At 45.8% G+C, this 26,742-nt stretch overlaps 1 protein-coding gene across 1 annotated transcript in view; it reads left to right on the forward strand.

The window, feature by feature from the left end:
• Positions 1 to 26,742, forward strand: part of LOC144142030 (nose resistant to fluoxetine protein 6-like) — a 112,992-nt gene that overhangs the window by 34,990 nt on the left and 51,260 nt on the right. Inside the window, exons 3-7 of the mRNA XM_077673455.1 lie at positions 4,591 to 4,699; positions 8,080 to 8,176; positions 17,420 to 17,568; positions 24,233 to 24,424; positions 25,263 to 25,350. Of these exons, the coding sequence (XP_077529581.1) occupies positions 4,591 to 4,699; positions 8,080 to 8,176; positions 17,420 to 17,568; positions 24,233 to 24,424; positions 25,263 to 25,350 (635 nt within the window). The remainder of the gene's footprint in view (positions 1 to 4,590; positions 4,700 to 8,079; positions 8,177 to 17,419; positions 17,569 to 24,232; positions 24,425 to 25,262; positions 25,351 to 26,742) is intronic.

Raw genomic sequence — 26,742 nt, forward strand, 5'->3', positions numbered from 1 at the left:
TCTGTTTCAATTACCTACCATATCCTCACCTCTGTTTTCCGAGATTTTCTTGACTGGCAAACTTTATTTCTGTCTTTTTCAACGAGCCCCTCATTTCCTATTCTAATTCGCTATATGCATATATAAATATATATATATATATATATATATATATATATATATATATATATATATATATATATATATAGGCTTCCACAATTTCTCGTTCGGTTTGGGAGGATGACATATACATGATGCGCGTACCACAGAAATCTGGTGTGCACCCCTTACACCTACGGCAATGATCAGCCAGGAGGCCAGCCCCCATCTGCGCATTGACAGCCGCCGGGAGCTCTTTCAGCCTCACATTGATGCACCAGCCTGTTTCGCCAATGTACCACTTTTTGCACGACAGGGGGATCCTGTAGACCACCCCCGTCGCGAAATCCACAAACCTGCTTGTATGCTCCACGGCACAGGTGGGCTCAGAGCCGGGGTTATTAACCCTACGCACCATATTTCACAGCCTCTCAGGTGCCGAAAAAACCGCCTGTACACCACATTTCTCACCTACCTTTTTCAGGCGGTGGGACACTTGGTGTACGTAAGGCAAGGCTACCACAGGAACTCTCTGCCTTTGGCATTAAAAACCAGCCACGTGGTCTGTTTTGAGATCCTTCACAAGGTTCTCTACTACAGAGGCCACCATTTCAGGTGGAAAAGCTGCCGCTTTCAGTCTGAGCGCTTGCTCCAGCAAGCTAGCCTGTATTCTATGCTGGAAAGGGGAAGGTGGTTGAGTGTGGGCGAAGGATGAATGCTATTTGCACGTGCCTGTTAAATTTCCGCAATGTGATATGAACCAGCGCTGTAATGTCGCCTGTGATATGAGTGATAGTTAAATAAAATGATTGCGCTAAAAGGGACGCGGAAGGAGTGAGGACAGACACACACGGCGCATATCTCCTCTGCCATATGCAAGGCAATGCCCGAAGACTCTTGTTCCTATGAGCGACAGAGTAGGCAAAGAGGAGGACATAAGAATAGGCCCTTAACCTGCTTAAGGTACCTTGCGAACGGGCCGTTGAGGTTTCGTGCGCATACAAACTTCCGGTGTCCGGAGACCATGAAAAGCAGGGGTTGCAAGTACTCGTGTATAGTGGAAAGCTTCACTGGTGATTCTTTAGTACCTGGTGCGGGGCCGTTGATCGAGGACGTTAGTACACATCGGCCTCGGAGCTGGAGGTCGGGGGGGGGGGGGTGGCCGTCGCCCCCAAATAGGGTACTTGCTGTCTCCGACGGTTGGGGCCCAGTTATCGGACCCTATGAGTGAGCGGTTACCCGTCCAGGGACCGCAGATTTGGCAATTGGCACTGTCTGATGCCCTCGCTGAGCAATCAGTCTTTAAAAAGAGTCAGACAACTGGATCGGAGTGAAATTGCTCCCCCCATTCCCATCATTTTCCCCATAACCCATCGCGATGCCCAAATTCCCGTTCCCAGCAACCTACCCCATCCGGCTTCTTCCTAGGGGGGACAAGGGGGGTCCCTCGGGGCCCGTCCCCTGGCATTGGGTCGCAAGAGAACTTTGCCGGTTAATTTCTCTCCACCTTCGGGTGGAAAAAATTCTCTTTGCCGGTTGGCCTGTTGTTGTACTGTTGCAATTGGGTATAATTGGTTATACTAATGTGGTACCAGGGAGCTATGAAAGCTCCATTTACTTGATGCCCTATCTATAAGTGGCGCCGTGTGTGTCTGTCCTTACTCCGTCCATGTCCCTTTTTAACGCAATCATTTTATTTAACAATGGAGTACCAAAGTGCCCAGGACGCTACCCTTATTGAGTGATAGTGTTTCATTAGGTTTTTACGATAACCCATTCGTTTTTCATGTACTTATTGCTGTTTTCCTGTTTATATGGCATAAACTGAGTTTAAGTTTTAGCGTGTGTTTCGTCTTCTCTTTAGCTGTGTCCCTGTCCAAATGTTCGGTAGTACGATGAATTCCTTAGTATACAGTAACCAACTCGCCCAACTTAGCGCTTTAGAGTTGGTCTTCACGTAAATGTAAGCGCCTATTTTTTACAAAAACTTCTCGACATAACTTTGATCGCCATGTATATATATATATATATATATATATATATATATACCGAATAAGAATAGGAAATCAGGGGCTCGTTGAAAACAAGACAGTAATAAGAGTTGGCCGTGAAAAAAACCTCGGAAAGCAGAGGATGTGGTAGGTCATTGAAACAGATAAAGAATTTGGAAAGAAAGAAAGTGGAGAAAAAATGCCCGCCAGGTGGGATCGGAACCCACGACCTCCAGAATACCGGTCTGGTGCGATAACAACTACACTACCGGCGGGCGATTTTCCCCTCCACTTTCGTGGGTATTTGTTTAGGTTTTTTTTTTTCCTGTGCTTTTTGTTTCCTGTGCCCATCACGCTAACCTTGAAGCCCTAAATTTAGGCCTGTGTACCGGTGCGTTCAAATGAACTGCTTAATATCCATTTCGTACCTTTTTATATTTGTAACAAAACTGACAAATCTTACAACATGCACGTAAATACTACCAATGAATGATATTATTTCGTAACCATGAAAATGTTTGTTAACTGTCACCTGATTGCACGTGCGAGACACACCTTTGTAAAAGTAAGTTTTAATTAACGCTTAGTCACGCCAATACTGCTCTGACCACTGCAATTCCTTTTGCGATAGCAGTACTGCATGTGTGCATTACAATCAGTATGCCATCGTATCGCCTGACACCCGGCCATCGTTCCGTGTGCTACATTTCTGAATTTTACAACAGATTATGCTGTTACAAAATTAACGGGAAATTTGACGCGCAGAGCATGAGATGGAACTTTTTGGGTAGACGCTTTTTATTTCGTCTACAGCAGTACTCCCCTGAGAACGAGTAGCAGTAGAAGTGATGTAACGAGTTGGGCAGTCAATACAAATGCACCTTCGAAAAAAAGCAAACTTGAAAGAGACAAAACTCTAGAACAAGCGGAAAAGATGACCACTCGGCAAATGGGACAGTGTGAGGTACCGGCCCTCCTTTGTGCACGTGTATTCTGCTTTATTAATTTTTCTGTCTCCAAGACAAGGTCGAGGGGTGGAGTTTCTTGCCAAAGAAATAAGTGGGCACCTTAACAGTTTTTTCTGACATATCTGTTGTTTTTATGATCTGTAAAAAGCAAAACTTGTCCACTGTACTGTCCTCAACAACTGACCACAGAATTGAATTCCTTCGTATTGATAACAGGTTTGGTTGTGGAAGGCAGGGAAAAGAAAAGTATAGAGCAATATCCACGTTTTCGTGCTTTTTTTGGATATGACGTTTTACTTAATTTTTGGTAATATTTTAAAACAATGTGATTCGCCTTTTCTTTTTTGTTGTTTTTCATGTAAACACAAAGAAAACTGGCTAATTTCATGCCTTGTGCTATATTTCTGCTCTGAGGCGCAGTTTACGTTGAAGGCAGGAAGACATATTTTAACCAGCTGCTGATAATAATTGTGGATCAAAATCTCGATACACCGACGTTCTCGATTTCCATCTACTTCAGAAAAATGGTCATGGGGAAGGGAGATCGAGGCCGCTTGTGGTCAGCAGCAAACGGCTTAGCCACTGAGCAGCTGCTGCGGTTACACTTGTCAAGTATTAGCAATTTGCAGCTGTCCGACCTTTTAAACGAAATATGAAAATGAAAAATGTTTGCACACATCGGGTGTAGGCTTTCAATTTTGCCCAGTGGAGCACTCCTGCAGCCTGGTTGCTCCAATAAAGTGGCAGCTAGGGTAGAGAAAAGTTGTTTTATATGCACTACAAGCTGGCGAGAATGACATTTTGTTTGGTCAGCTTGCACTACGCTCGCGCTTCCAGCAGCAATAGACCATTGCTACATTTGTGCTCATTTATTTCCCCTGGGGTTACATAGAGCGTGATACTGTTCAATTGCCTGGAGGGAAAGTGCGCGAGCGGGTACAAAGTTGATGGTACTTGAAAGAAAAAAGACCTGGATTGCATTCACTGCGCAATATCAACAACGGAGGTTCGAACCGTTTTGGCATAAACCGGTAACCATTATTTCTTTTTTAGGTTCAGTTCGGCTTCCTATTCGGCGTGATCAAAAAATGAGAACTCCTGTTCAGGTTTTGCTCCAACAAAAATACCGGTTCACTTCTGGTTTTCTGTTCGGTTTTCGGTTCGGTTCCAGTTCAACAACTATGAGCCGGGAAACCAAGTCGAACACCGCAGGACAAGTCAAGTTGCCCGGGAAGAGGCTTTCGTTTTGTAGTTAGGCTGAATAGGCTGACGGTGGTGATGATAGTATGTATCAATTTATACATCCCTGGGATTGACTGATTGCAATCAATAGGGTTTAAAACAAATTGACCAACTAAGCAACCGAACATGTTCAGATACAACTGGACGGCTCCACTCAGCAAATAAAAGGCTTGTGTATGTAGAGTTTCGTGATAAAGTATGGTTCCTGTTATTACGCGGGTAGTTTTACACTTTAAATAGATGTGTACAAAAGTGGCCAACAGCTCTAACCATGGTCTTGAGTATTGTGTTTCATTTTTTTACTTTTCCAGACCCAAATGACGGCATTTTGTGACCAACTTCGAGGTGTCCAACTTACGTTTGCAGTGTGTGTGCCTTCTACGTGCAACGAAGACGACGTCGGGAAAATTGCAGCACTGTGTAAGATGATCCCCCAATTTGAATTCTTGCTTGCTTACGCGAGTTTTTCTTAATAAAGCACACGACTGCATCACCAACTTCAAAGCACAAAAACGGGACGACACCGGGCAGCCTCATATACACCTACAGAACAAGTCGCTGCATTAAGCATCATCCAAAAAAAGTGCGGGCATAAGCTTCTCTTCTTATAAAGTCAACGACGTCACAGTTACATATGCGGGATACCACAATGTCATACAAATCATACAAATAAAATTATGCCAAATTAGAGACGATATGCTACTCAAATACGCTCACGTTACATGTCCGATATTTTCCCATTTAACAATACTACCTGTCTCCCGCATAGTCCACTGGTTTCGTTTCGGGTTTTGTACCCGTGGTACACTCTCATGAGAGAGCCCCTTGCGAACGTGCACTCTTGTAGGGTTGTGAAACGGACATCGTAAAATGTGGGATGTAAGAAAGTATAATGTGGAAAAAAATGTTCCGTGCTTTCGTGCTTCAGAAAAAGATCTGGGTGTACCCACACAGTGTGTTTAACTACTTCTTTCCACGCATTTCTTTAGTTCCTTTGTAATGCGTCCTTCATGCTTCACAGGGCAATTGGAATGTTCACAATTTGGCTGCCGCAGCTCGTACATAGTTGAGATATTTCTGCTTGGGCAGCGATCAGTCAGTTTAATTAATAAAAATATTTTCAGACAAAAATTGCAGCCTGGAGTGCCAGCGTGTATTGTAGACAATCGTAGAAGGCTGAATAACTTAAGTCTGGTTTCGGGAAAACACGTCGCAGCCGACTTTCGAAGCCTCTTGATATTGCGGGAAACACGCTAGTTGAGGAAGACGCGAAATACATTCTTTTGACGATCTTTTAATATGTAGCACGAGTGATGTAACATAAAAACGAACATGTGCCATGCGTTTCATCAGCCGGTGCAGTGGTAATACAAACGCTTCCTTGGTTAATACAATGACAAAACTGTCTTACGCATAATTTGGTAAGAATTTTTTTCCAAGCAGGATTTATTTGCAGTGAATTAACCCAAACCCCATTTTAAAGCACGCTGAGTGAAAAGGCTCGGCCAGAGCGTCTCATTAGCTGAGGCGTTCGTCGTAGAACCCGGAGAGCCTTATTTGAATTTAAACACGTAAAGCTCGCGTACGCCGGAGGGAAAAGTCCAAAAGGTTGAAGTGTAGAATTTCAAAGCATGAAAAAATCTCCAGGAGGTCAAAAACATCTTGGAGCATTTTAATGCAGGGTGCGTTCTGTCAAAGCTGTCACACCGAAGCAATGAACACACTACATTTCTGACATTCCACGCACGGACATTTCTTAGATTGATGGCTCCAGTATTAACACATTCATTAGGCCACCGGCATTTGAAAACGTTGTTCCCTTCAATTCTACAAGATATTTTTAATACTGCTTTAATCGAATACACTCTTTTCAAGAATCGGCACTGAGCTAACACAACTTACCTAAACAGTTCTGTTGAAATCCTCTGAAACAAGCGAATTCAGGCAGAGCCATCATTATATTTATATGTGCTTTAGAGTTATGGCACTTCGAGCAATGCAGAATAACTTTTTCTCGGAGCTCTTATTATGTAGCCCAACTTCATATGCAAACATAGCAACTTTGGTGGGCATTATGAAAATAAATGGTACTTCGATGAGAAAGGATGCAAAATGCTCCTGCCACTTCTAAATTTTACGGCGGGAATTCTGGCAGTCCCACTTTGTTCACCGAAGAGAATTTATCTCAGTTTCTTTTTTTATGTGGTATTGGATCAATGCATTTTTTTATAAAACAAAAAAACACCCAAAAGACTTTTATTTCGGGGTAGACTTTGAATGCCTGCTTTCATTGGACGTAAGATGACCATTTTAGGTTTGTGAATTTCGCAGTGTTCTTCTTTGCGAATGTTATTATCTGCGACGAACTAGACAGACGTCATGCTAAAGTGGACAGAAAGGTCACTGGCAATTCTGAGGGTCGAATGTTTAATACGATGAACATGCCAAGACTGAGAAAGCATTTAAAATATATATTTAATGAGTATGCCGACTATAATTATGCTCCTGCACACACAGCTGAAAAAAATATTGAAAAGCTCCAATGAGAATACTTTCTGTCTACGCCGTATAAATTTGTTGTTTCTGGCGGAAAAAAACAATCGCTGCAATGACTCCTATCTGATGGGAGAATGTTCTGTTAGGCGAGAAATTTACAGAAATTAGTGCAACTGCAGTAGGCTTGTCAGAAAAATATTTCCAGGAAATTGTTTTCCCCCACGAGATTTACATGTGGTCGTAGAGAGATGTTCACATACATTATCCCTCGTAAGTCCAGATTTTGCTGGCTTCAAAGATATCGGCCTCTTTTTCAAGCTTGTAGCAAAACCTACAGAGACCCCCTGCCGCCCCCCCTCTTCGATTGCGTTCTCATCAGATTGTAGAATTATCGTCAGATTGTAATTGTCAGGTTTTGTCGAAATTAGCAGAAAATACACTGTCACTATTGAATCAAACACAATGGTCAAATACCTCCAATAAACGTAGCCGACATGTTACAGACCTTTCCAAAAGCATACTGACCATAGTTGCCTGCGGTGACTGCAAAGACTAGTCTGCAAATGTCAAGCCTACGACGAATGAGAACGCGACGAGACAAATAAAACAAATGTCCCACACTGCTAACGTTTACAGGCAACGTAAAAGTGATGAAGTTGTACACTTGAGACCCAGACTTCCTCTACACTTAATCCGCAAAATGAACAAATTGACATAGATTTACTCTTTTCCACTCTGCACTAAACGTGCACAACATTCAAAACGCAGATGTGTGAAGGTAAGCAAGCGACCGGTGGCTGACATGCTTGTTCAGGTTTTTCTGCTTTTTGGCCGTGTGTTGCACATGTTCGGGTGTCGAAACAAAATGGCGAGAAAGCGGCGACCAGCGAAGATTGTCAAATGGCGTTGACATGAGAGATAGGGTGAGGCAGAGAAATTCAACGTGGTGTCTCATCAATCTGCTTCGTCTCTCTTCGGGCGACCTGTTTAGTATCTCCAAGATGCCGCGCCGGAGTCAAGAAATCAAATTCAGCTGTAGCCAATTAATGCGGTATATTGTACAGCACATCGTTGAAGCGTCAGTTTAATACAGGTAACTATAGATGACTATATTTTCGGCTTCACATCTCTTTGACATGTTTCTGTTAAGGGGTAGCAATTCGGGACAAGCTAGATGATGCAACAGGGCAACATATAAAAAAACGCCTGCGTTAGAGTTGGAATTGAATTTGAAGCAGTCTGCCAAGAGTAAGTTTGCGAAATTAGACAGCGGGGGTTAGACCCACACCTCTTCTATTTTTCAGACCTACAAGAGTCAGGGTGCTCGGCCAACGTCACGTCTACGACATGCCAGCGCCCGATAGCACCTTTCTCCGAGGATTGGCGAGCTATCGTGGTTACGTAAGTGACAGCATTTCTTCTGTATTTGTCCCACGTAGCCTCACACATAGAAGGAACGTATGTGAAAGATTAAAATACATTGATTTAAACTCCACTGCATACCTCTGCGCAGCTCATTGTATAGTGATAGCAAAAGCACAATTTACCACTTTGTAAATATAAAGGGGTGGAGTGCATACGACAGGCACTCTCAGATAATAAATGGCAGCCTACCATTGTCCCTGAAGAAGGCAGTGTATGACAGCTGCATCTTAAGGTACTCACTAACAAAGCAGAAACCTGGAGGCTCACTAATATGGTACAACCTAAATTGAGGACGACTAAGCGAGCAATGGAACGGAAGACGGTAGGTGTAACATTAAGGAGCAAGAAGACAGCGGAGTGGATAAGGGAACAAACGCGTGTAAAGAGCATACTAGAAGAAATTAAGAAATAAATGGACATGGGCAAGGCATGCAATGCGAAGGCAAGATAACCGTTGGTCATTATGCGTAACAGAGAGGATCCCTTGAGAAGGCAAGCGTTGCAGAGGGCGGCAGAAAGTCAGATGGGCCGATGAGGTCAAGAAGTTCCCGGGGATAAAATGGTCGCACTTGTTACAGGACGGGGGTTATTGGAGAATAATGGCAGAGGCCTTCGCCCTGTAGTGGGCGTAGATCGGCTGAGGATGATGATGACTTCGACGTCGGCGACGGCGACGATGATGATGATGACGATGATGAAATGTTTTTTCTCACAACTCCATTTCTGTTGCTTCAGTCGTTTACATTATTTTGCAACGTGCACTGGACAAGCGCATGTATTGAAATCGTCACGCAACGAGGACATTTAGCTCCGACGTGATGCCCTGCATTGTCATTGTACTGGCGTAGTTTGTACATGCGTAAAATTTTAATTTCTACGTGTATGCAAGTCTACAGCGCACGTTTTAAATCACTGTCCTCAGCAAACATACTACAATCTCTCTTCCCTTCAGCACTTGTCGTCTTACTATTCCAATAAACTGCAAAAGATACTCGTTTATACGCCACCATACCAAATATAATATATTGTTCCGTTTCAACAAGTGCAACATGTGATGTCTGGGGGAAATACAAGCGGAAATTTATTTAAGAGAACTTGTGCGTCTACAAAGAGGGCCGCCAAAAGATGTGATCTCACGCGAACCACCCCTCAGCCAGATCAGCCTTCTATAGAACCAGTCATTCCAAGAGCTGTATTACTCACGCCACGTGGAGGAACATTCCGTTGTCGTCATATCCGTGGCTCAGGCACAACGCAGACGCAATGGTGACATTTTCGTCCTGTCTAAAGGGCACCATCCCGATGCTCAGGTTAGAAGCTACAGATAGGAAATGGTAGAGGATGTGCACAGTTCCTTCCTGTGACGGCGTGGCACGTCGGATCGTCTTAATAGTTGGGTTTCATGCGTATGACAGGAACAGTTTGAAGATGAAGCTTAGGATGTGCTTCTGGTACAGTGCTGACCGGGATGACTTCACACGTAACGTCCGTCAGCCGATGCAGAACTTTGCAGGGCCCAAAGTGTCGTCTAAGCGGCTTTTCTGAGAACCAGCGGTGACGAACAGGACTCCACACCCACACAAGGTCACCATGCTGGATGTCCGCGTTCCTGTGGCGGAGATGGTAGCCGTTAGAGTAATAGCGTTCCTGATTTCTTACGCGCACGCGGGCAACGTGCCATGCTTCTTCCACTCGCCGTGTAAACGCTTCAGGGCCGACATGGTCGTCGCTGTCGGACTGAGATAGCATAGCGTCCAACCTAGTCTACACTTTGCGACCGTACACCAGGTGGTCGCCTGTCGCGCCGTGTTGTATCCGAAAGTGACGTACGGCAGAATGGTATCCCAGGTTTTATGCTCGACATCTACATAAATCTCGAACATGTACGCTATTTGTTATTCATGCGCTAGGTCAAACTGTTGGTGGGCGGATGGCGTGCTGTCGTCTTCCTGTGATAAATCCCGCTGAGCGGCATGGCAGCTTCCATGAGCTGGGACGCAAAGGCTGTTCCGCGGTATGTGATTACAATCGATGACGCGGGTGACCAACTTTTCCGCCTTCTGAGCCTTGTCTGGGTGTAGCAGGGAGATCGTCGGTTGCACCGACTATGAATTTGTTCCTTGAAGATGAAAGTGGGAAAGGTCGCAAAAGGTGTATTACAACTTTTTGAAAAGGTTTTGAGAAATTTGAACGGGTTAAAGCAAACCGGCAGGTCAGCCCAGAGGCGTTTTGTCTCTGTGACAATCATGGCACGTTCGGAATGAATGTTGAATGGTGAATGAGAGGCATGGCCAATATTTTTGTCCGGGATTCTGTCCAAAGTGTGATGACGCCCAGATGAGTCGCGGAGGGTTCTTCATGAAACTCTTGTCAAATGCCATCGCGTATCGTTGCGTGTACGGCTAGAAGGTGGGTAAGTTCCTTTTGAAAAGCGCATTTTTCTCCAACGAGAAGTATAACAACCCTCTTGTGAAGTCTTTCAGAACGGTACTTGTCTGTCCCATCAAAAAGACGACGAGTGGTCGCAGTTCTGGGACTTCGCGCTGCATGTGGGACATTGCGGTTGTGTTTAAAGCTCGTATTAACAGAACTTCGTATTCTTCGGCATTGCAGACGTTACCTGATCTCGGGAGAGACAGTACTCATGAGAGTGGTGTCGTCCAGATTTATGAACAAGGATCATGTCGAAGTCCTAACGTATCAAGCTCCAGCAAGCAAGGCGTCTCGGGGGTTTTGTAAGGCTCCACAACCTGCATAGTGAATGCTAGTCGCTTACAACTTGGAATGGCAGAGCATGCACGTAATTGCGCAATTTTAGCACCGCTGATACAACGGAAGGACTTTGTTTTTCGGTTGAAAAGTGGTTCGCCTCCACAAGGAAGAGAGTCCTGCTTCGGAAAGCAATAAGTGTTCGGTGCCATCTTGTTCTGGCATCAAGGGTACTCCTAATCCTACATTGCTTGCGTTAATTTAGTTAATTGGTTTGACGAATTCTTCAAAATGGGCTGAACAAAACGGTAATTGCATGCGCTGCTTCAACCCCATAAATGCCGTTTGCTGCTTTTGTTCTACGCAAATCGAGTATCATATCGGGGTAGGCTCTTTTACGCAACAGCGATGTGAAAAAAGGGTGGAAAAAATCAGCGGTAATATGAGCAGACTCTGAAGGAGCGGCGTAACCTTTTTTGCCCGTATGTTTCGGCAAATTGGCGAGAGCGGCTATTTAGTGACGGTGTGGCGCACCCCTTCATGCCAATCGACGCGGCCTTAAATGTTGAAGATCTCGTGATCGAACTTGCACTTGTCCGGCTTGAGTGTGAGTCCGGAAGAACGCAATGCCTGAAGGACCAAGCATAGTCTTTCTATGTGCTCCTTGAAAGTGTCGAAAAAGGCAATGACGTCATACAGTTACACAAGGCACGTTTACCATTTCAGGCCACTCAAGACAGTTTTTATGAGCCGTTTAAATTGGCTAGAGCTCAGCATAAACAAAAAAAGGAGAATCTCGAATTGATAAGGTCCATCCCGTGTCACGATCACGAATGCCGTTTTGTCCCGCTTTCCCTCATCGACCTCAATTTTCCAGTAACCACTCCTTAGATCTATCGAAAAAAACACCGTGCGCTGAGCAGTCTATCAAGGGAGTCATTGATTCGCGGTAGCCGCTACACTTCCTGTTGATGACTTGGCTTAGGTTTTGGTAGTACCCACAGAAGCGCGAGCTACCATCTTTCTTTCGCACCAGAAAAACGGGAGAGGTGCAGTTACTTACCGATGGTTTTATCACATCATCATCCCGCATTTGTTTTTTCTGGTAGTGTATGGAAACTTGTTTCTTGGAAGAGACACGATAGGGGTTTCAGCGAAATGGACACCCATTTTCCACGGCAATGATACAATGCTTCGTCAGTCGTGTCTTGCTTGTACAAGAGAAGAAATCAATAACCTGTTGTAATTGCTCCAGCAGGCATTGCTGCTTCGTGGCCGGTACACCAGGGCATATGGCGTAGACGTGGATTTCACCACTACCTGGCGCCCTTGAGGCTTCTAAGTCTACATCTCCTGAATTTTCACCAATGTTCTCAAAGCGTGCTACGTCGGTTCCTGTGGAGATTTGCGACCGTTCATTGCTGACGTTAGAAGAACCTCAGTAAAATGATCGTTTACGTACACCATTTCTTCTGCGATTCAGACGCCACGGAAAACATAAGGTCACTTGTTGCTTCAACTATGCCTCCGCCACACCAGAAAACCTCGCACTCAATAGAAACGAAGGCGCGCGACCTCAGTAGCAAAAGGAAGTCTTCATCAACGATACGCACGGTCGAGGCGCATTGTTCGCATTCGAGCTCTCGACTGGTAAATTCGGTGGAGGATGTGACTAGATTGTCTGTGATATTTATAATGGTGTGATATTCGCGAAGAAAGGCTATTACGAAGATAACGTCTTTAGAGCACTAGAGAAAGATGACGCAAGTGCCGAAACAGTTCGAATTATTTATACAAATTCCCGCGGAACACTTGCCCGACGCCACCCTTTCGTCGTCGGCTGCGGACCAAATCTCTAGTTCAGTTCATGGAATTTTACTTTTCTTGTCTGCAATTTCTTGGTCCATTGTCAAAAAATCTGCGCCTGTGTCAACCAGAGCAGTTACTTTCTGCCCGTCCATTAAGATATAAAAACCGGCCCTCACCACTGCACCAGCGCATTCTTCTGCCGTACGCCAACCGACCACCGTGACATTAGAGGGTCTTAGAAACTTCCATCGGCCGCAACTTTGCCTCCAGATGTGGTCGGCTCTAGTTTCCCTGGTGGGGACTTTGAGACCTCTCCTTGACGCAACCTCGAAGCATCGAAGATTGAACGAAGTGATCAAGTGAGCTGGCGAGGGCGAGCGTGGCCGCTGTCTCACACACTGTTCTTGCCTTTCCACTAGGTAGGCCTTCATTTCACGTTGGTGTTTCGCGAAATAAGGAGGGCGGCGAGCAGCGGGCGAAAAACGGTAAATAAATTCTCACGGTATCGGCAGCGACGGTACACCTCACCCGTTTCAACGCAATTGTAGCATACCGGTCTTTGGCCTACGGTGCCCTATAAGCCGATCATGTTTATCGTTGGCTGGTATATAGGCTCCTTTCGGGTCCATGTCTCAGAATGCGGCTTGCGTTGCGTTTTGAATGCGAGCCGTGCAGATGATGGACTACCCAGGGCACTCGCACAGCTAACTTGTAAAACTTCTTAGCTGCGTTCAGAAAGAACAATCACTTAAAAGATCTCTTCGCGGACTACTTGAGCGATAGTAGCAATTGTGGCTGGAAATAACTCGTGGTAAGCTTTCTTCGTTCTTCCTTGAAAGTGCTCAGGATCACATAACGAAGCCAATTTTAATGGTGGATGAGAGAATGGCGGCCTCCACCCACGTTTTGTTTTCTAGTCAGTTGTATTCGCGGCAGCGATCCCGTCGCGCTCGGTCGATGGCAGTAACTTTTTTATAAACTGCAGCACAGCCTGTGGCGGGCTTCGTACGAGCCAACCAAAGACTTGCTGATTCACGCCGTGCATAAGGTACGGGAGCTTTCTCGGTTCTCAGCTCGGTCATATCAATATGGGCATGGCGAAAAACATGCGCCAAGTCGTCAGCAGTTAACATTGCCAGCAAACTTTTGTTTGGCTTCTTAGGAGTAGCAATGCGTGGTTCCGAAGAACTGCATTTCAGATTGCCTCACGTAGCTCGTGGCAGAAGTCGTCTCATGTTTGAAGTCTCGCTTCACGGTTCTTAAACCATGTACGGGCACCATCCTCCAGGAGAAGTTGACATTTTCTTAGTTTTTGGGCGGCATTCCTGAGATCTTACGAAACGACTAGTCCTTACTGGTCTAGCCAGTCATGGACGTCTTGGAATACAATGACAAGAAAGCTGGTTGGCTCGCGATGTTGTGTGAAAGTCACCTGTGAGTTGTTGGACTCCACAGTTTGCGTTTCAGCAGCTTGACACGCCGGAGCGTTACTGGGCATGAGGCCAAATTCAGACGTCAGGCCCAGAAGGCTATGCCGGCTGTGATGGATAGGCGTGTGGATGAGTGGAGGCCTGCCGGGGCTGGATGAACAGCTGCCAGTGGAACAGCTAGACATACCCAACACCTCCAGCAGTGTTCCATTGCAAGAAGTACAACAGGCAAAGTTGGGGGCAACGACAGACGTTTGTTTCGAGATTTTTTTTGACATAAATTTATTTACTTATATTTTGCCTACACAAATAGAGCCACAAGACGACGTGGTGTCACACGAAGAGCCACTCATTAAAATCAACATTTTATAAAAGAAGCCGTTCCAAGAACTCTCCTACAAGTTCCACGCAGAAGAACAACTCGTCGCCGTCGTCTTCGCGGCTTCAACTCCTAGCAGGCACACTCTTTACAATGTGGTAATTTTTTGTGACTGGTTCAATGCTACCTCTCAAAACAAAATTTTAAATATGGGGTATTGAGTAAAAATAGCGGATACTCTACTTTGGTTCTGTCATCAATGTCCACACTATCGCAGCTGTTGTAGTTTGGGCATTGCATACACATTTTGCACTCCAACTCTGCAGCTACGCGGGTCAGTCCCCTAAACACAAATTTAAGTAACATATACTCCAATAAAATTACCACATATTTACACGTTTAAATCCGGCATTAATTTGAGTCCGTATAACAAGGCAGTCAGAGTTCATCCTCCAGAGAAACTGTCGCTTTATCATGTTGCGATATTGAAAAGAAATCCGTATGTAACAATGAATGACGCTGCGCAAACATTATGGAACATAAAATTAGTGCACCTGCGTTTTTTTCTTTGAAAATGAGCGGATTTGCTGAAACATTGTACAAACACTGTTTTGTTTCGCATGTGCTCTTGCTGTTCGAGAGAAATGGCATCTAACGACACGTACCAAAGTTTGCATTCAATTCTTGGTCTAAAAGCTGTACTTCTCTCCATGCAGAACAATGTAAAACATGCTTTCTTCAAATGTGGCAGTTTGTAACACCATCAGATAGATGAAGTTCAGCACGTTGTGCCACTTGGGTGTGGATTAATTACAGGTCTTACTCCTAGTGCATTGTGTTGTCATTTAGCGGTATATCAATATCCTCATTGTGTCCTACTTTGATCAGCGGCATTGTAGTATACTTTCCATCGCTAACCAGAGAAGTAATTTACTCTTGGCATCATTACGTTCTGAATATGCAAGCAATGAATCATCTCAAGCGCAGTGCACACTCGCCGCCGAGAACATTCCAGCCACGTGTGTCCCCTAGAGTGGCACATGGCTTCGCTGTTTTCTTGATGAGTGGTGCTTAAACCTATTCAATTAACATATGCGAGAAAGGATTGGGTAGGTCCCCGAATTGTGCTCATCCAATCTGCAGTTATAAAGAAATACCAAGGTTTGATCGTGCTTTCGACATGTTCAAAGTGATGCCAAGTGTACGTTTTCTGTAATCACAAGACGCTGCGGAAAATCACGCTTGACTGGTTGGGTTGACTCCCGGCAAGCGGGCTAGTGCTTCTCTACGCCTACCTGGCAATAAGTATTCCGTGGCAACGTGCATTTTCCGAGCGCATTCAAAGTTTGATTATGCAATGTACCGATGAACGTGTAAACCCAGCTTTCTCCACTGCCTTAGTAGCGTCTGTTTAGCGTCAGCGGTATGGTGGCATCTGCAACATGCCCACTTTCGCCAAATTTATAATTGTGCTTTGTAACGTAATATCTTGCAACTACATATTTTAGTTACCTGTGTTGTTTTCTTCTCGTAAAATTACAAAATCTATATTTTTAGAAGATTTGCTCTGTTGTTAGCTGTAATCTAGTGTATATGCATAAACGTGTGTCAAAAGTAGGATGATTGTCAGTTGTCATCAGTGCGACAGCAACACTGCTCAAAATATAGCATTATTATGGTTCATTCGTTAAATGTAGGTTGCACACCCAAAGGACTCCCATGGGTGGCTTCGGGAATAGAAAGTTGTAGTACTGAACGCCAGGTAATTGTGCCCTGTTAAACAATGAACAGTAATGTTTTTCCCTGAAGAACATAGGAAACATACTAATTCTTCGCGCTAGTCTTGACATCGACCATAAAAAACAAGGAAGAGCAGAAGAAACAATGATTGATTTGGCCACTTGAGTAACCCAGGGTGACACGTAAAGCTCCATCTTCCAAGGCGAAACTCTTGACGGCCTCATTGAATGCGCTAGTTGTACAATTTACAAAGCCAATAGAGACTCTATGTGTATGTTTTCGGCATCCATAACCTTCTTGAAAACTATGTGAAGAAGATACTCCTTACAAAGGTAAAAATTTGAATTTTGAAAAATGTTTCCAATAATAGGTGTTGTACTACACTAGCTTGTTTTATTACCTGCACTGCTGACGACTCTTGTAGGCAAGTTTTATCCTCAGCGATGCTTTAGTGGCAAACAATATTAGCAATGATGACGATAGATATGATAAATCCCAGTTGGCGATAGACTGACAGCGACATTTTCTGCAAGCGCGAGTATAGTTCAGACTAGCGTACTGTATTTTGTAGAAGGTTAAACGGTTTTATCCCAAAAGTAACTCACAAATAAGTCACTATTGCAAAAAGCCAACCTGCATGCTTCGAAATCGCATGGTGACAGGAAACAGTGGTCCGAACTGAAGTTTATGCGGTAATTACTAATTTATAAAAAAATTATTATGTTATCTGAAGAAGAGTAACACACCGTATGGCAGCAATATGCCCAGAATGTTTGACGCCAAATCACCATCACATCTTTTTGTGACCCCACAGCGGAAATGCTGTTTCACATCTCTTAAAAAAGGACGAATAAACTGTACTGAATTTGGTTTATGTCCCCTAAAATACGCAAAGATATTATTCGTAGTTATTGTTTGAGAAGAGACAATAAACTGTTAGAAATAACCTTGTAGCTAGAGACGTAATAAACACTAGATGTATCTCGTTAGTTTTATAAAACATGGAACGAAGGATATAAAAAGTTATGTACGGCAGGAGAAGCAACCCCTTTTGCAAAATAACCAGCCAAACGTTTTACAGTGAGCTTGTCTCTTATCTGTATATCTGTGGTTTTACTCTGCTTTTATGTTACATTTTTTAATTTTTTATAAAAAAATGAATATGTCTCTTTCTTCTGGGAGCTCTTCAGCAAACTTGTTTCTCTGTGCCAGGTTTTTTCTCTCCATCGTAGGAGCAATTATCCTGGCAGCAACAGTGTATGATAGCAAACGAATGAACAGTGTGCATCAGAAAGAAAATACCCCTGACGGAATCAGTGCGCCGGAAAACAAAAACTATGTTCCTCCCATTCGCCCACCAGGTAAGCCTTTGCACAAGTTCTTTCTCGACAAAGCGCAGAAGTTATATTGCTGTCACTAAAATATATTTTATCGTACATACAAGTTCCGTCCTTGTGAACAATAGCAGATCATTGGAGAAGTTCGTGGCAATTTACCCTCTGCACACATACTCAAGCAGAATTTCTGTAGTGTCATTCCTACAGCTGAAACCGATGGCGAACACTTCAGAATGTGTAATGGTTTAAAGATGCGGTGCTTTAAACACAAATCAATCCGTGCCTTAGAACAACGTGCTAATATCGACATAAAGTACTATGCCATCATTAAATGTAGTAAAAATGGGTTTAAAGAAAACCTCTATACTGCATTTCAGTGTAGAAAACACTAAAATTCGTGATATGTGCAAATCTTACGCTTTACATTTAAAATGCCTGAAAACATCCAAAATGGCAGAACAAGTGCAATCTCTGTAAATTGTCTGTTAAGAGTTCTGTATCCGCAGCATTGTTTACTCCGCCCTTAAATTCTCTCACAGGGAGAAGAAGAATAAGTGCCGATAATATATTTATACATGAGGCTACTTCTGGTGCACTGTAATTTGGATTGGGATTTATGGTGCTTGGAAAGCAGACGTTTTCAGTGCAGCCAATTTCTTATGTTCTTAGGTTTGCTATTCGCTTTCAAAATTCAGCCTATTCAGAATAAGAGTGAAACCAAAACCAACATTTGTAGTTTTGTTTCAGTTATTCTTAGACGTGAGCTTTTTCCTTTAAGCATTTTGATGAATAATAACATTGCAATCACACCTATCAGTTATAAACAAAATTTAGCATTTGGTTCAACTTTCAAGCGAAAAGTAATCTTAACAAGCCCGAAACGTGGAACCAAGTGCGTTCAAAAAAGCTTGAAGTTTATGTTTCATTGTTTCGTTTTTCCTGTTAGAGATGCAAAGTTCTTTGTTAGCACCACTATTGCTCTCTAGCGGCGCAATCATGAAAACTTTTAGAAACATCAAAAGTTTCTTATAAAATATTATACAGGCACTATTTCCAGTAAAATGGACATAGGCGCCAGTTTCAAAATTATTTCCTAGCTGTGTTTTGTTTCGGAACCATGCAAGCGGGGAGGCTCAATTGCTTCCTTTGACTTTGACGGCTGATGTAATCGAAAGTGCAATATTGGGTCAATACTATGAAGAAGCACGGTTACATTCATACAGTCTTCGCTTCCCCAAACTGCTCAAAGAACTCTTGGCGTTCAAGTTGGACTTCACCGCTTTTCTATTTGCTTTTAGGCCTCTTCCTAAGTTGTCGGGGGGCTACAGACGCCAAAACATAGCCTTCCCAGTGAACCTATGAATTCGCAATTTCAATTTTCTGGGGAAATAAAAAAAGGTGTTAGTTTGATTCAGAAGTTCAAATTGAGGGGCATATGTCATGGTACTGCAACAGTAACGGGCTTTTAAAACCGTGTTTGGCTAGCAGTAATGGTTACAACTCAAAGCCCAGTACTGACAGCAAGTACCGTTAACATGCTTTAGTAAGCATACAGTTATGCAAAATTAGCATATTCTAGAATTATCATTGGCGCAGTGTCGACTGTTATTTATTAGACTTAGGTTAAGGAATGCCGGCACACACATTGGAGAGAAAATAAAGGTCGTATATTTGTCGATCTTCGATGCGTAGAGCCCTAATCTAGTCGCTGGATTTCAAACAACAAAAAGCGGTAAAAAGATGTCAACATCGGAGTTTCAAGAAGATTTGTCAAATAACAAATAATCTAAGGTGAACCCTGGAGGCTCAGTAGACCTATTTGATAAAAACAATTTCGTAACTAAGACATTCGCAAGACTAGGAGTACCAGATTACAAAATTCATTGCAAATTTTTGAATTTCTACATTAACTTATACAGCTTTATCACGATTGGGCGTAATGGAAAGTACCAATATTATGTGGATTTTGGATTCATGAACAAATATTCCTAATAGTAAAACAGTTACAGAAAAGTGTACTGCGGTGTATAACAAAGCGAAAAACCCGTCTATATGCGCATTTGTATTTAACTGCACATCTAGATTGACGCACACCCTATTGGCCCAACATGGCCGGAACAACGCTAGCGCGCGAGCTCGTGGTGTGGCAATGGAATGCGAATGGCCTGCGCGCAAAGAAGGCAGCTTTACAACAATACATCAAGAGTGTCGGCAGAAGACCGGACGTTATACTCGTACAGGAGACACACACAGAAGACCCCCCGAGCCTGCCGGGATACCGCTCCTACGCCAGCCCGCCCAGCGCAAGAACGGCCGGGAAAGGTGCGTGGCAGGGAGTGTGTACCCTGGTAAGGAAAGGGATCACCTACATAGAACACGGCTTACTACAGAACAGCACCATTGAGCACCTGGCAATCGAAGTCGTGACGGGTCGCAAGAGGAAAGAAAGCACCTACATAATTAATGTCTACAGTAATCCCAAACAGTTCCAGCAAAAGTTCAGGACACTCATGCATAAAACGAAGCAGCTGGCCGGGGACGACACCACGCTCGTGTGCGGGGACTTCAACGCGCCGCACACGGCGTGGGGGTACCCGAAGACCACGGCCAAGGGCCGAAGCCTACACGACGAAGCCCTCGAAGCGGAATACCACTTGCTCAACGACCCGAACACCCACACGCGACACGGCACGTCGATACAGCGAGACACGAACCCGGACCTCGCTTTCTGCAACAAAGCCACCGCCGGAGTCCGCTGGCGGAACACGGGCGAGACGCTCGGCAGCGACCACTGCGTCCTCGAGATTGCGGTGCCGCTGCACGGCCGACCCCCGGCCCCCCGCAAGCAGGCAACCACAGATTGGAACAAGTACAGAGCGGAGCTGGACGCCCTGACTGTACGGGTGGAAGACGACATCGAAGAGTGGACGCGAACCCTGAACGCGGCCGCGCGGCCAGCCACCACGGAAATCGAGGCGGACGAAGGGATCCCGCAGATAGACAGCCGCCTAGCGCACCTGCTGGAGGCGAGAAACTCGCTGAAAGCCCGATGGCGGAGGCAACGTCACAACAGAAGACTCCGCAAACGCATTGCACTATTAAACATCGAAATCGACAAGCACAGCGCAGTGCTCTGCCGACAGCAGTGGCAGGCGGTCTGTCAAGAAGCGGACGGCCAAATCCACAAGAGCAGGACCTGGCACTTGCTCCGGCACCTTCTGGACGAGAGTAAAACGAAAGGGACCCAACACCACATCCTCGCACGGACGATGCACAAGGCGAAGCAGGAGCTCGGCGAAGCCGAGGTCCGCCGGCGCATAGACGGCAAGTACCTCCCGTCCACCCCGCCGACCCCCCTCCCGAGTTACGCGGGCAAGACTAACGCCAAGCTCGACGCCGACATCGAGGAGTGGGAGGTTCGGGCAGTCATCCAAACGATAAACAGCAAGTCCGCCCCGGGGCCGGACGGGGTTTCCAACAAAGCGCTGCGTAACCTGAGCGATGCGGCAATAAGGACGCTGACGGGGTACTACAACAAGTGCTGGCGGACCGGCAAGTTCCCAGCCAGCTGGAAGGAGGCCAAAAGGGTCCTGATCCCGAAGCCGGGTAAGGCACCGAGCATAGACAACTTGCGGCCCATATCCCTGACGTCCTGTGTGGGGAAGGTGCTGGAGCACGTCCTGCTAAACAGGTGGCAAGCATACCTCGAAGAGGAAGGCCTGTACCCGGACACCATGCTGGGCTTCCGGGCCAAGCTCAGCACTCAAGATGCGATGTTGCTGCTCAAACACGAAGTCCTCGACCGACCAGCCGGCTCCATGGACAACCGGGCGGTGCTCGTCCTAGACCTGAAAGGCGCGTTTGACAACGTCCGCCACTCAGCCATCCTCGACCAGGTCTCGCGCCTCAACATGGGGGAGAGGTCGTTCGCCTACATTCGCGACTTCCTCTCGGGCCGCACTGCAAAGATCGTGGCCGGAGACATGGAGCTGCCGAAGAAGAGTCTGGGAAGCACGGGAACGCCGCAGGGCGCCGTGATTTCGCCGACGCTGTTCAACATCGTAATGATCGGGGTTGCCCAGCGCCTCCAGGGCATCCCGAAGGTCGGACACACCATATACGCAGATGACATCACGCTGTGGGTGTCCGGCGGCAGTGACGGCGAGATTGAGGCGTCCCTGCAGGAAGCCATAGACGCGGTCGAAGACCAACTACAAGACACGGGCCTGACGTGCTCCCCGACCAAGTCGGAGCTGCTGATATTAACACCAAAGGGAAGAAGAAGAAGAAGCCACAAGAGAGGAGAAGAAGAAGAAGAGAAGCCGGGCATCAACCTAAAGACACGGGACGGGACCGCCATTCCGCGGGTGAAGACGCTTAGAGTCCTCGGACTGCACGTCGACGCTCACGGGCACAATGGCTTCACCGTTGCCAAGCTCGAATTGAAGGTCATGACGGCGATGCGATTAATCAAGAAAGTGGCGTCCAGACACGGAGGCATGAGGGAGGCCAACCTCCTTAAGCTGGTCCAGTCATTCGCCGTGAGCCACGTGGCATACGTTGCTGCCTTTCACAACTGGACGGTGGCGGAGCGCGGGAAAGTGGACGCTCTGCTGCGCAAAGCATACAAGACAGCGTTAGGCCTGTATACACACACTAGCACAGAGAGACTACTAGAACTGGGGGTACATAACACCCTTAGCGAGATCGCGGAAGCGCAAAACACCGCACAGCTCACGCGGCTTACACTGACTAGAACCGGTAGGTCAATTCTCCGCAGAATAGGCTACCGATCGGGAACGCTGCGCGAAAACGAAGGCGGGAGCGGCGAGGGCGGCGGGGGCGGGAGCGGCGATTGCGGCGGCGGAGAGGAGCCGCGGCGGCCACTGCCGGTGCCGGCGCGGTCGCTGCCGCGCGGGCTGCTCGGCCTCATGCAGATACCGCCGCTACCGAAGCACATGGACCCAGAAGAGAACCGGGAGCGCCGCGCGGCCAGAGCGAGAGCCCTAACGGCCGTGCACGCGACGGACACTAATGCATACTACGTGGACGCGGCGGAATATCCGAACCGCCGGGGCACGTACGCTGTGGCCGTGATTGCAGCGACCTCCGGGAAGCTGTGCTCGGCGGGCAGCGTCAGAGCCCGGGACTCAACGCAAGCGGAGGAGCTGGCGATCGCGCTGGCCCTAGTGGACCCACGGTGCGCGACAGTGCTGTGCGACTCGCGAAGTGCAGTGCTGAACTACGCCAGAAACTCGGTGTCGCAGTGCGCGATCAGGGTGTGCGGGGCCCTGCCCCGACGGACGCTACCGGTGGTCCTCAAATGGTTCCCGGCACACGTGGGACCAGTGGGGACCGGGACCAACCGCAACGAGGAGGCGGACCGCGCGGCGCGCGTGCTCACAAGTCACGGCAATGCCGCCGGCGCAGCCGCTGCTACCGCTGCCACACCCGCAATGGGGGCGGCGGCACTGGTGGCGGCTGCGGCCGCAGCGAGTCCGCCCCCTCCATCGAACGCGGAAGGCAACAAAGAAACGGATGAAGACGGGGATGACGAAGCGGAGACAACCCCACTTAGCTCCTACAGAGACGTGCTGGCATGGTACAGGGAGGGCAGACGAGCCTACCCGCCGCCACACCGGAACCTTACCAGAAGGGAAGGGGTGCTCGTGCGACAGCTTCAAACGCGAGCGATATGGACGCCCGTGTTCGCCAAGCACGTGTGCCCCGAACTATTTCCAACGGACACGTGTGCGCTGTGCGGTAGCGCTCGGGCGACCATGCAGCACATGCTGTGGGGTTGCCACCAATCACCACTAGCAGACGAGGACGACCCGCTACCACCGCGTGTGAAGCGCGCGGCGACCAGCGGAACTTACGAACACCAGAAGATGGCTGCGGAGCTCGCGCTTGCGGCCATCGAGCGCCAGCGGCCGAAATCGCTGCTACCCACCCCCCCACAGGGGGCTGGAGGGCGGCGACAGTAGGTGACCTAACGGTTCCACGCAGGCTCAATAAAGAAGTTGTATCTCTCTCTATATTGGCGTTCCTTTACATGGTGTTGGTAAATACAAAAACATATTTTAGTAGTGCTTCAAAACGAACCGCAGCGTGGTCTTACGAATATATTCAAAAAGAGGACCCACATTTAGGATATCAGAAACAGGAAAACATTTATTGGAAGTAAGGCATTACAAGAGTCACAACACCACGCCACCATTATCCAGAATTAGTTTTCTAGGCGCTTTATTCGGCTGCAAAACCACGTTTTGATAAAATGGTTTCAGTGTCCCAGCTAAAAAGAAGTTCGTTTTCCCGGTTTTTTTTTTGCACAGTAAAGCAAAGTTTCCAAATAACCAAATATAGATTGTGTTTTTACCAAACTGATTTAGGAAGAAGCGAGCACATATAATTAATATTGTAGACATAAAAGCTAAGAAAATGTGCAGGAGTGCAAGAGACGCAGTATTTATGCTTTATTTATTGTTTCTCATTCACCAAAATTTTAGCTCAATTTGTAGTTATTCGTCGAAAGGGAAAAACATCTCACAGTGCATGCGGGACACACCCGCAACGTACTCTCACTGTTGTGGTTTAGTATCTGTGGCAATAGTCAGGACGGTTTTATTCTGTGAGAAAAATGTGGACATCGATACTAATATACAATTTGTTTTCTTGCTTGCTTCAGAACAGAAGCGTTCGAACGTCGCAGAGGATGCTCTTCTCTGCTTCTCTTTGCTCCAGAATGGAAAGAAATTGTTTGAAAGCGACCATCCACAAAGCGGATCAATTCGAGTTCTGCATGGCCTACGTTTCTTCTCTATGGCTTGGGTCATATTAATCCACAACGCGATTACAGCCGTCGCTTTTACACTACTCCGTACGTTCTTCAAATTTTTTTCTAAGAACTGTGTAAAATTTCACGTGTTCGCTATTTGCATGCACCTTTTCTCAGGAATAAGAGGTTGCAAAAAATTGCCAGAGTGTGACTACTTTTTTGCGCGGCTAGGACAAGCAAAAGCGAAGCGCGTTCCTACAATGTTCCGACAACATATGCGTTTGGTGTACATTTCGTAGCCTGCCTCATAGCTGTGTGTATAGCAGGATAGAATTTATAAGTTCACTTTCTCGGAAGGGCACACACAGGCCACCCCACAGGCGGGCCTTCATTAGTGAGACTCAGTTACCCAGTTCCCGCCAAAACGGCTGTGAAGCCGCAATTTTCTGAGCGCGCTTCTTGGGGTTTTTTTTAGTCTTCGTTCCTCTAAACTCAAATATTTTTTGAGTAGTGGTTAAACTGCCCGCACAAACAGCCCAAGGGCCATTGGCGATCACGTGCAGGCGAAACTGCTATTCACCTTCGCCTACTCCCGTCTTCCGAGAAAAAAGCGAAACTCTCAGTGAGCAAACCATTGGAAAAGAAAGTGCAAGCTTGAGCACAGGAGGCGAAACGTCATTATTGCCATTGAACGTTTTTTTGAAGATGTAAAGAAGTAGATCTGGTGCTCTGCGTAATATATAGCACTCAATCGTAATATATAGCACTCAATATAGTATCAATCGCAAGATAAAAACCGGCAAATATAAGGTTGATTTGCGTTTGCCCTGCAAAATATTGACGCGTTTACAGTGACCCATCGGATATTTCTCCACTCTAAGAATACACAATGAGTTAAATTGCCATTTAGGCGCGTTTTTTAAGCTTTAATTTTTTTCAGATGACGAAGGCGCCCCATACGTAAAGACTGTTTTAACTGAAATCGCTATGCGAGGGGGATTGGCCGTGGACACATTTTTCTTCATCGGGTAAGTATTTATGTACGTGTTTTTGCTAGCCTATAACTTTTTTTGCATACTGATAATCTTACGTCCGAAATTCTGTGCTTGAACTGCGCCTTTTTTAATTTGATTGCAGAACTTCAGTCAAATATTTTTGAGTATGCCGCAAACGTTCCTTAACTGCACAAACACACAAAAAAAACACCACGCTTCACGTCGCTAAGGGGATATCGCCAAGAAAATCACCTGTAAGACATTCCAACTGGTCAAAAATTATTTCGGTGTATTTCGAGAAAGTAGTTTTAAGATCAGGTATAAACGTTCCTTGCCACTGGTGATTTGTCATCCACCCTAAAAACACTAACAGAATACAAATATCTTGGTGTTATCGTTTCTAGCAACCTATCTTGGTGGGAACAAATGACCCCTTTCTGCACGCAATCATTAAAAAATAGTTTATAAGGACGAACGGCTTCCAAATCTTCAAAAAGAACTAAATTACTAATGTATAAAACGTGGACTCGGCCCGTCTTTGACTACGCATGCCCCATATGAAAGCCTTACAAGCAGGGCGATATGATAACACTGAGGCCATTAAAAAGCCATCAGATTCATTTGTAATGTTTATAATGGTTGCTTCTCGGCATCCCTTGCCCTTTCATCCCTAAACGTACCCCACTATGCAGGCGCTGACTGAACATTTCTATGAAACCGGTTCACTTTTTTATTCATAAAGCTTATCGCATGGCTGACATTAAATATATTTCAGTTGCCTCGCAGTCCGTTACTAGAAGCAATCGACATCTTAGCATCAAAGCTGGCCCCTGTAGAACGAACACATTCAAATTTAGTTTTTTTTTTCGTTTAACCGCCGAATACTGGAACGTATTGTCTGGCGACGCCCCTTTCTTTGCGCTCGAGAAATTTTTAGTTGCCGTTTGTGATTCGTCGTGATTGTGCAATTATTGTTTTTTTCCGCCTCTCTGTTTAATTGCTGTTCGAACTTATTCTGTTGTATGCTCACTCCTGTAATCGCCCCAAGTGGGGACTGCATTATTTACAAATAAATAAATAAATAAATAAATAAATAAACAAATACATAAATAAATAAATAAAAATTTAACAAATATATAAACAAATTAATAAATAAATAAAATAATAAACACAAAAAATTAAAAATAAAGAATAAATAAATAAACACAGAACACACCTGGTGTCGTAACAAAGGAGTTGTTTGTAATTTCTTGCCAGTTCAGCTTAAGGTGGAGTTTTGTTAATAAGAACAAAAGCCGTTTTTATAAGTTGCTGACAGTGACAATTTGTTCTAGGATCATGACCTAATGTTGATCGGAAGTAGATGCAGATGGCAAAACTTGGGGATTCACGCTGGTTTAGGTTTTGCCCCTACTTAGGTAAGAC

The sequence above is a fragment of the Haemaphysalis longicornis genome, unplaced genomic scaffold, assembly GCF_048455015.1.
Source record: "Haemaphysalis longicornis isolate Haplotype H1 unplaced genomic scaffold, Haemaphysalis longicornis Haplotype H1 scaffold_6, whole genome shotgun sequence".
NCBI classification, from domain to species: Eukaryota; Metazoa; Arthropoda; class Arachnida; order Ixodida; family Ixodidae; genus Haemaphysalis; species Haemaphysalis longicornis.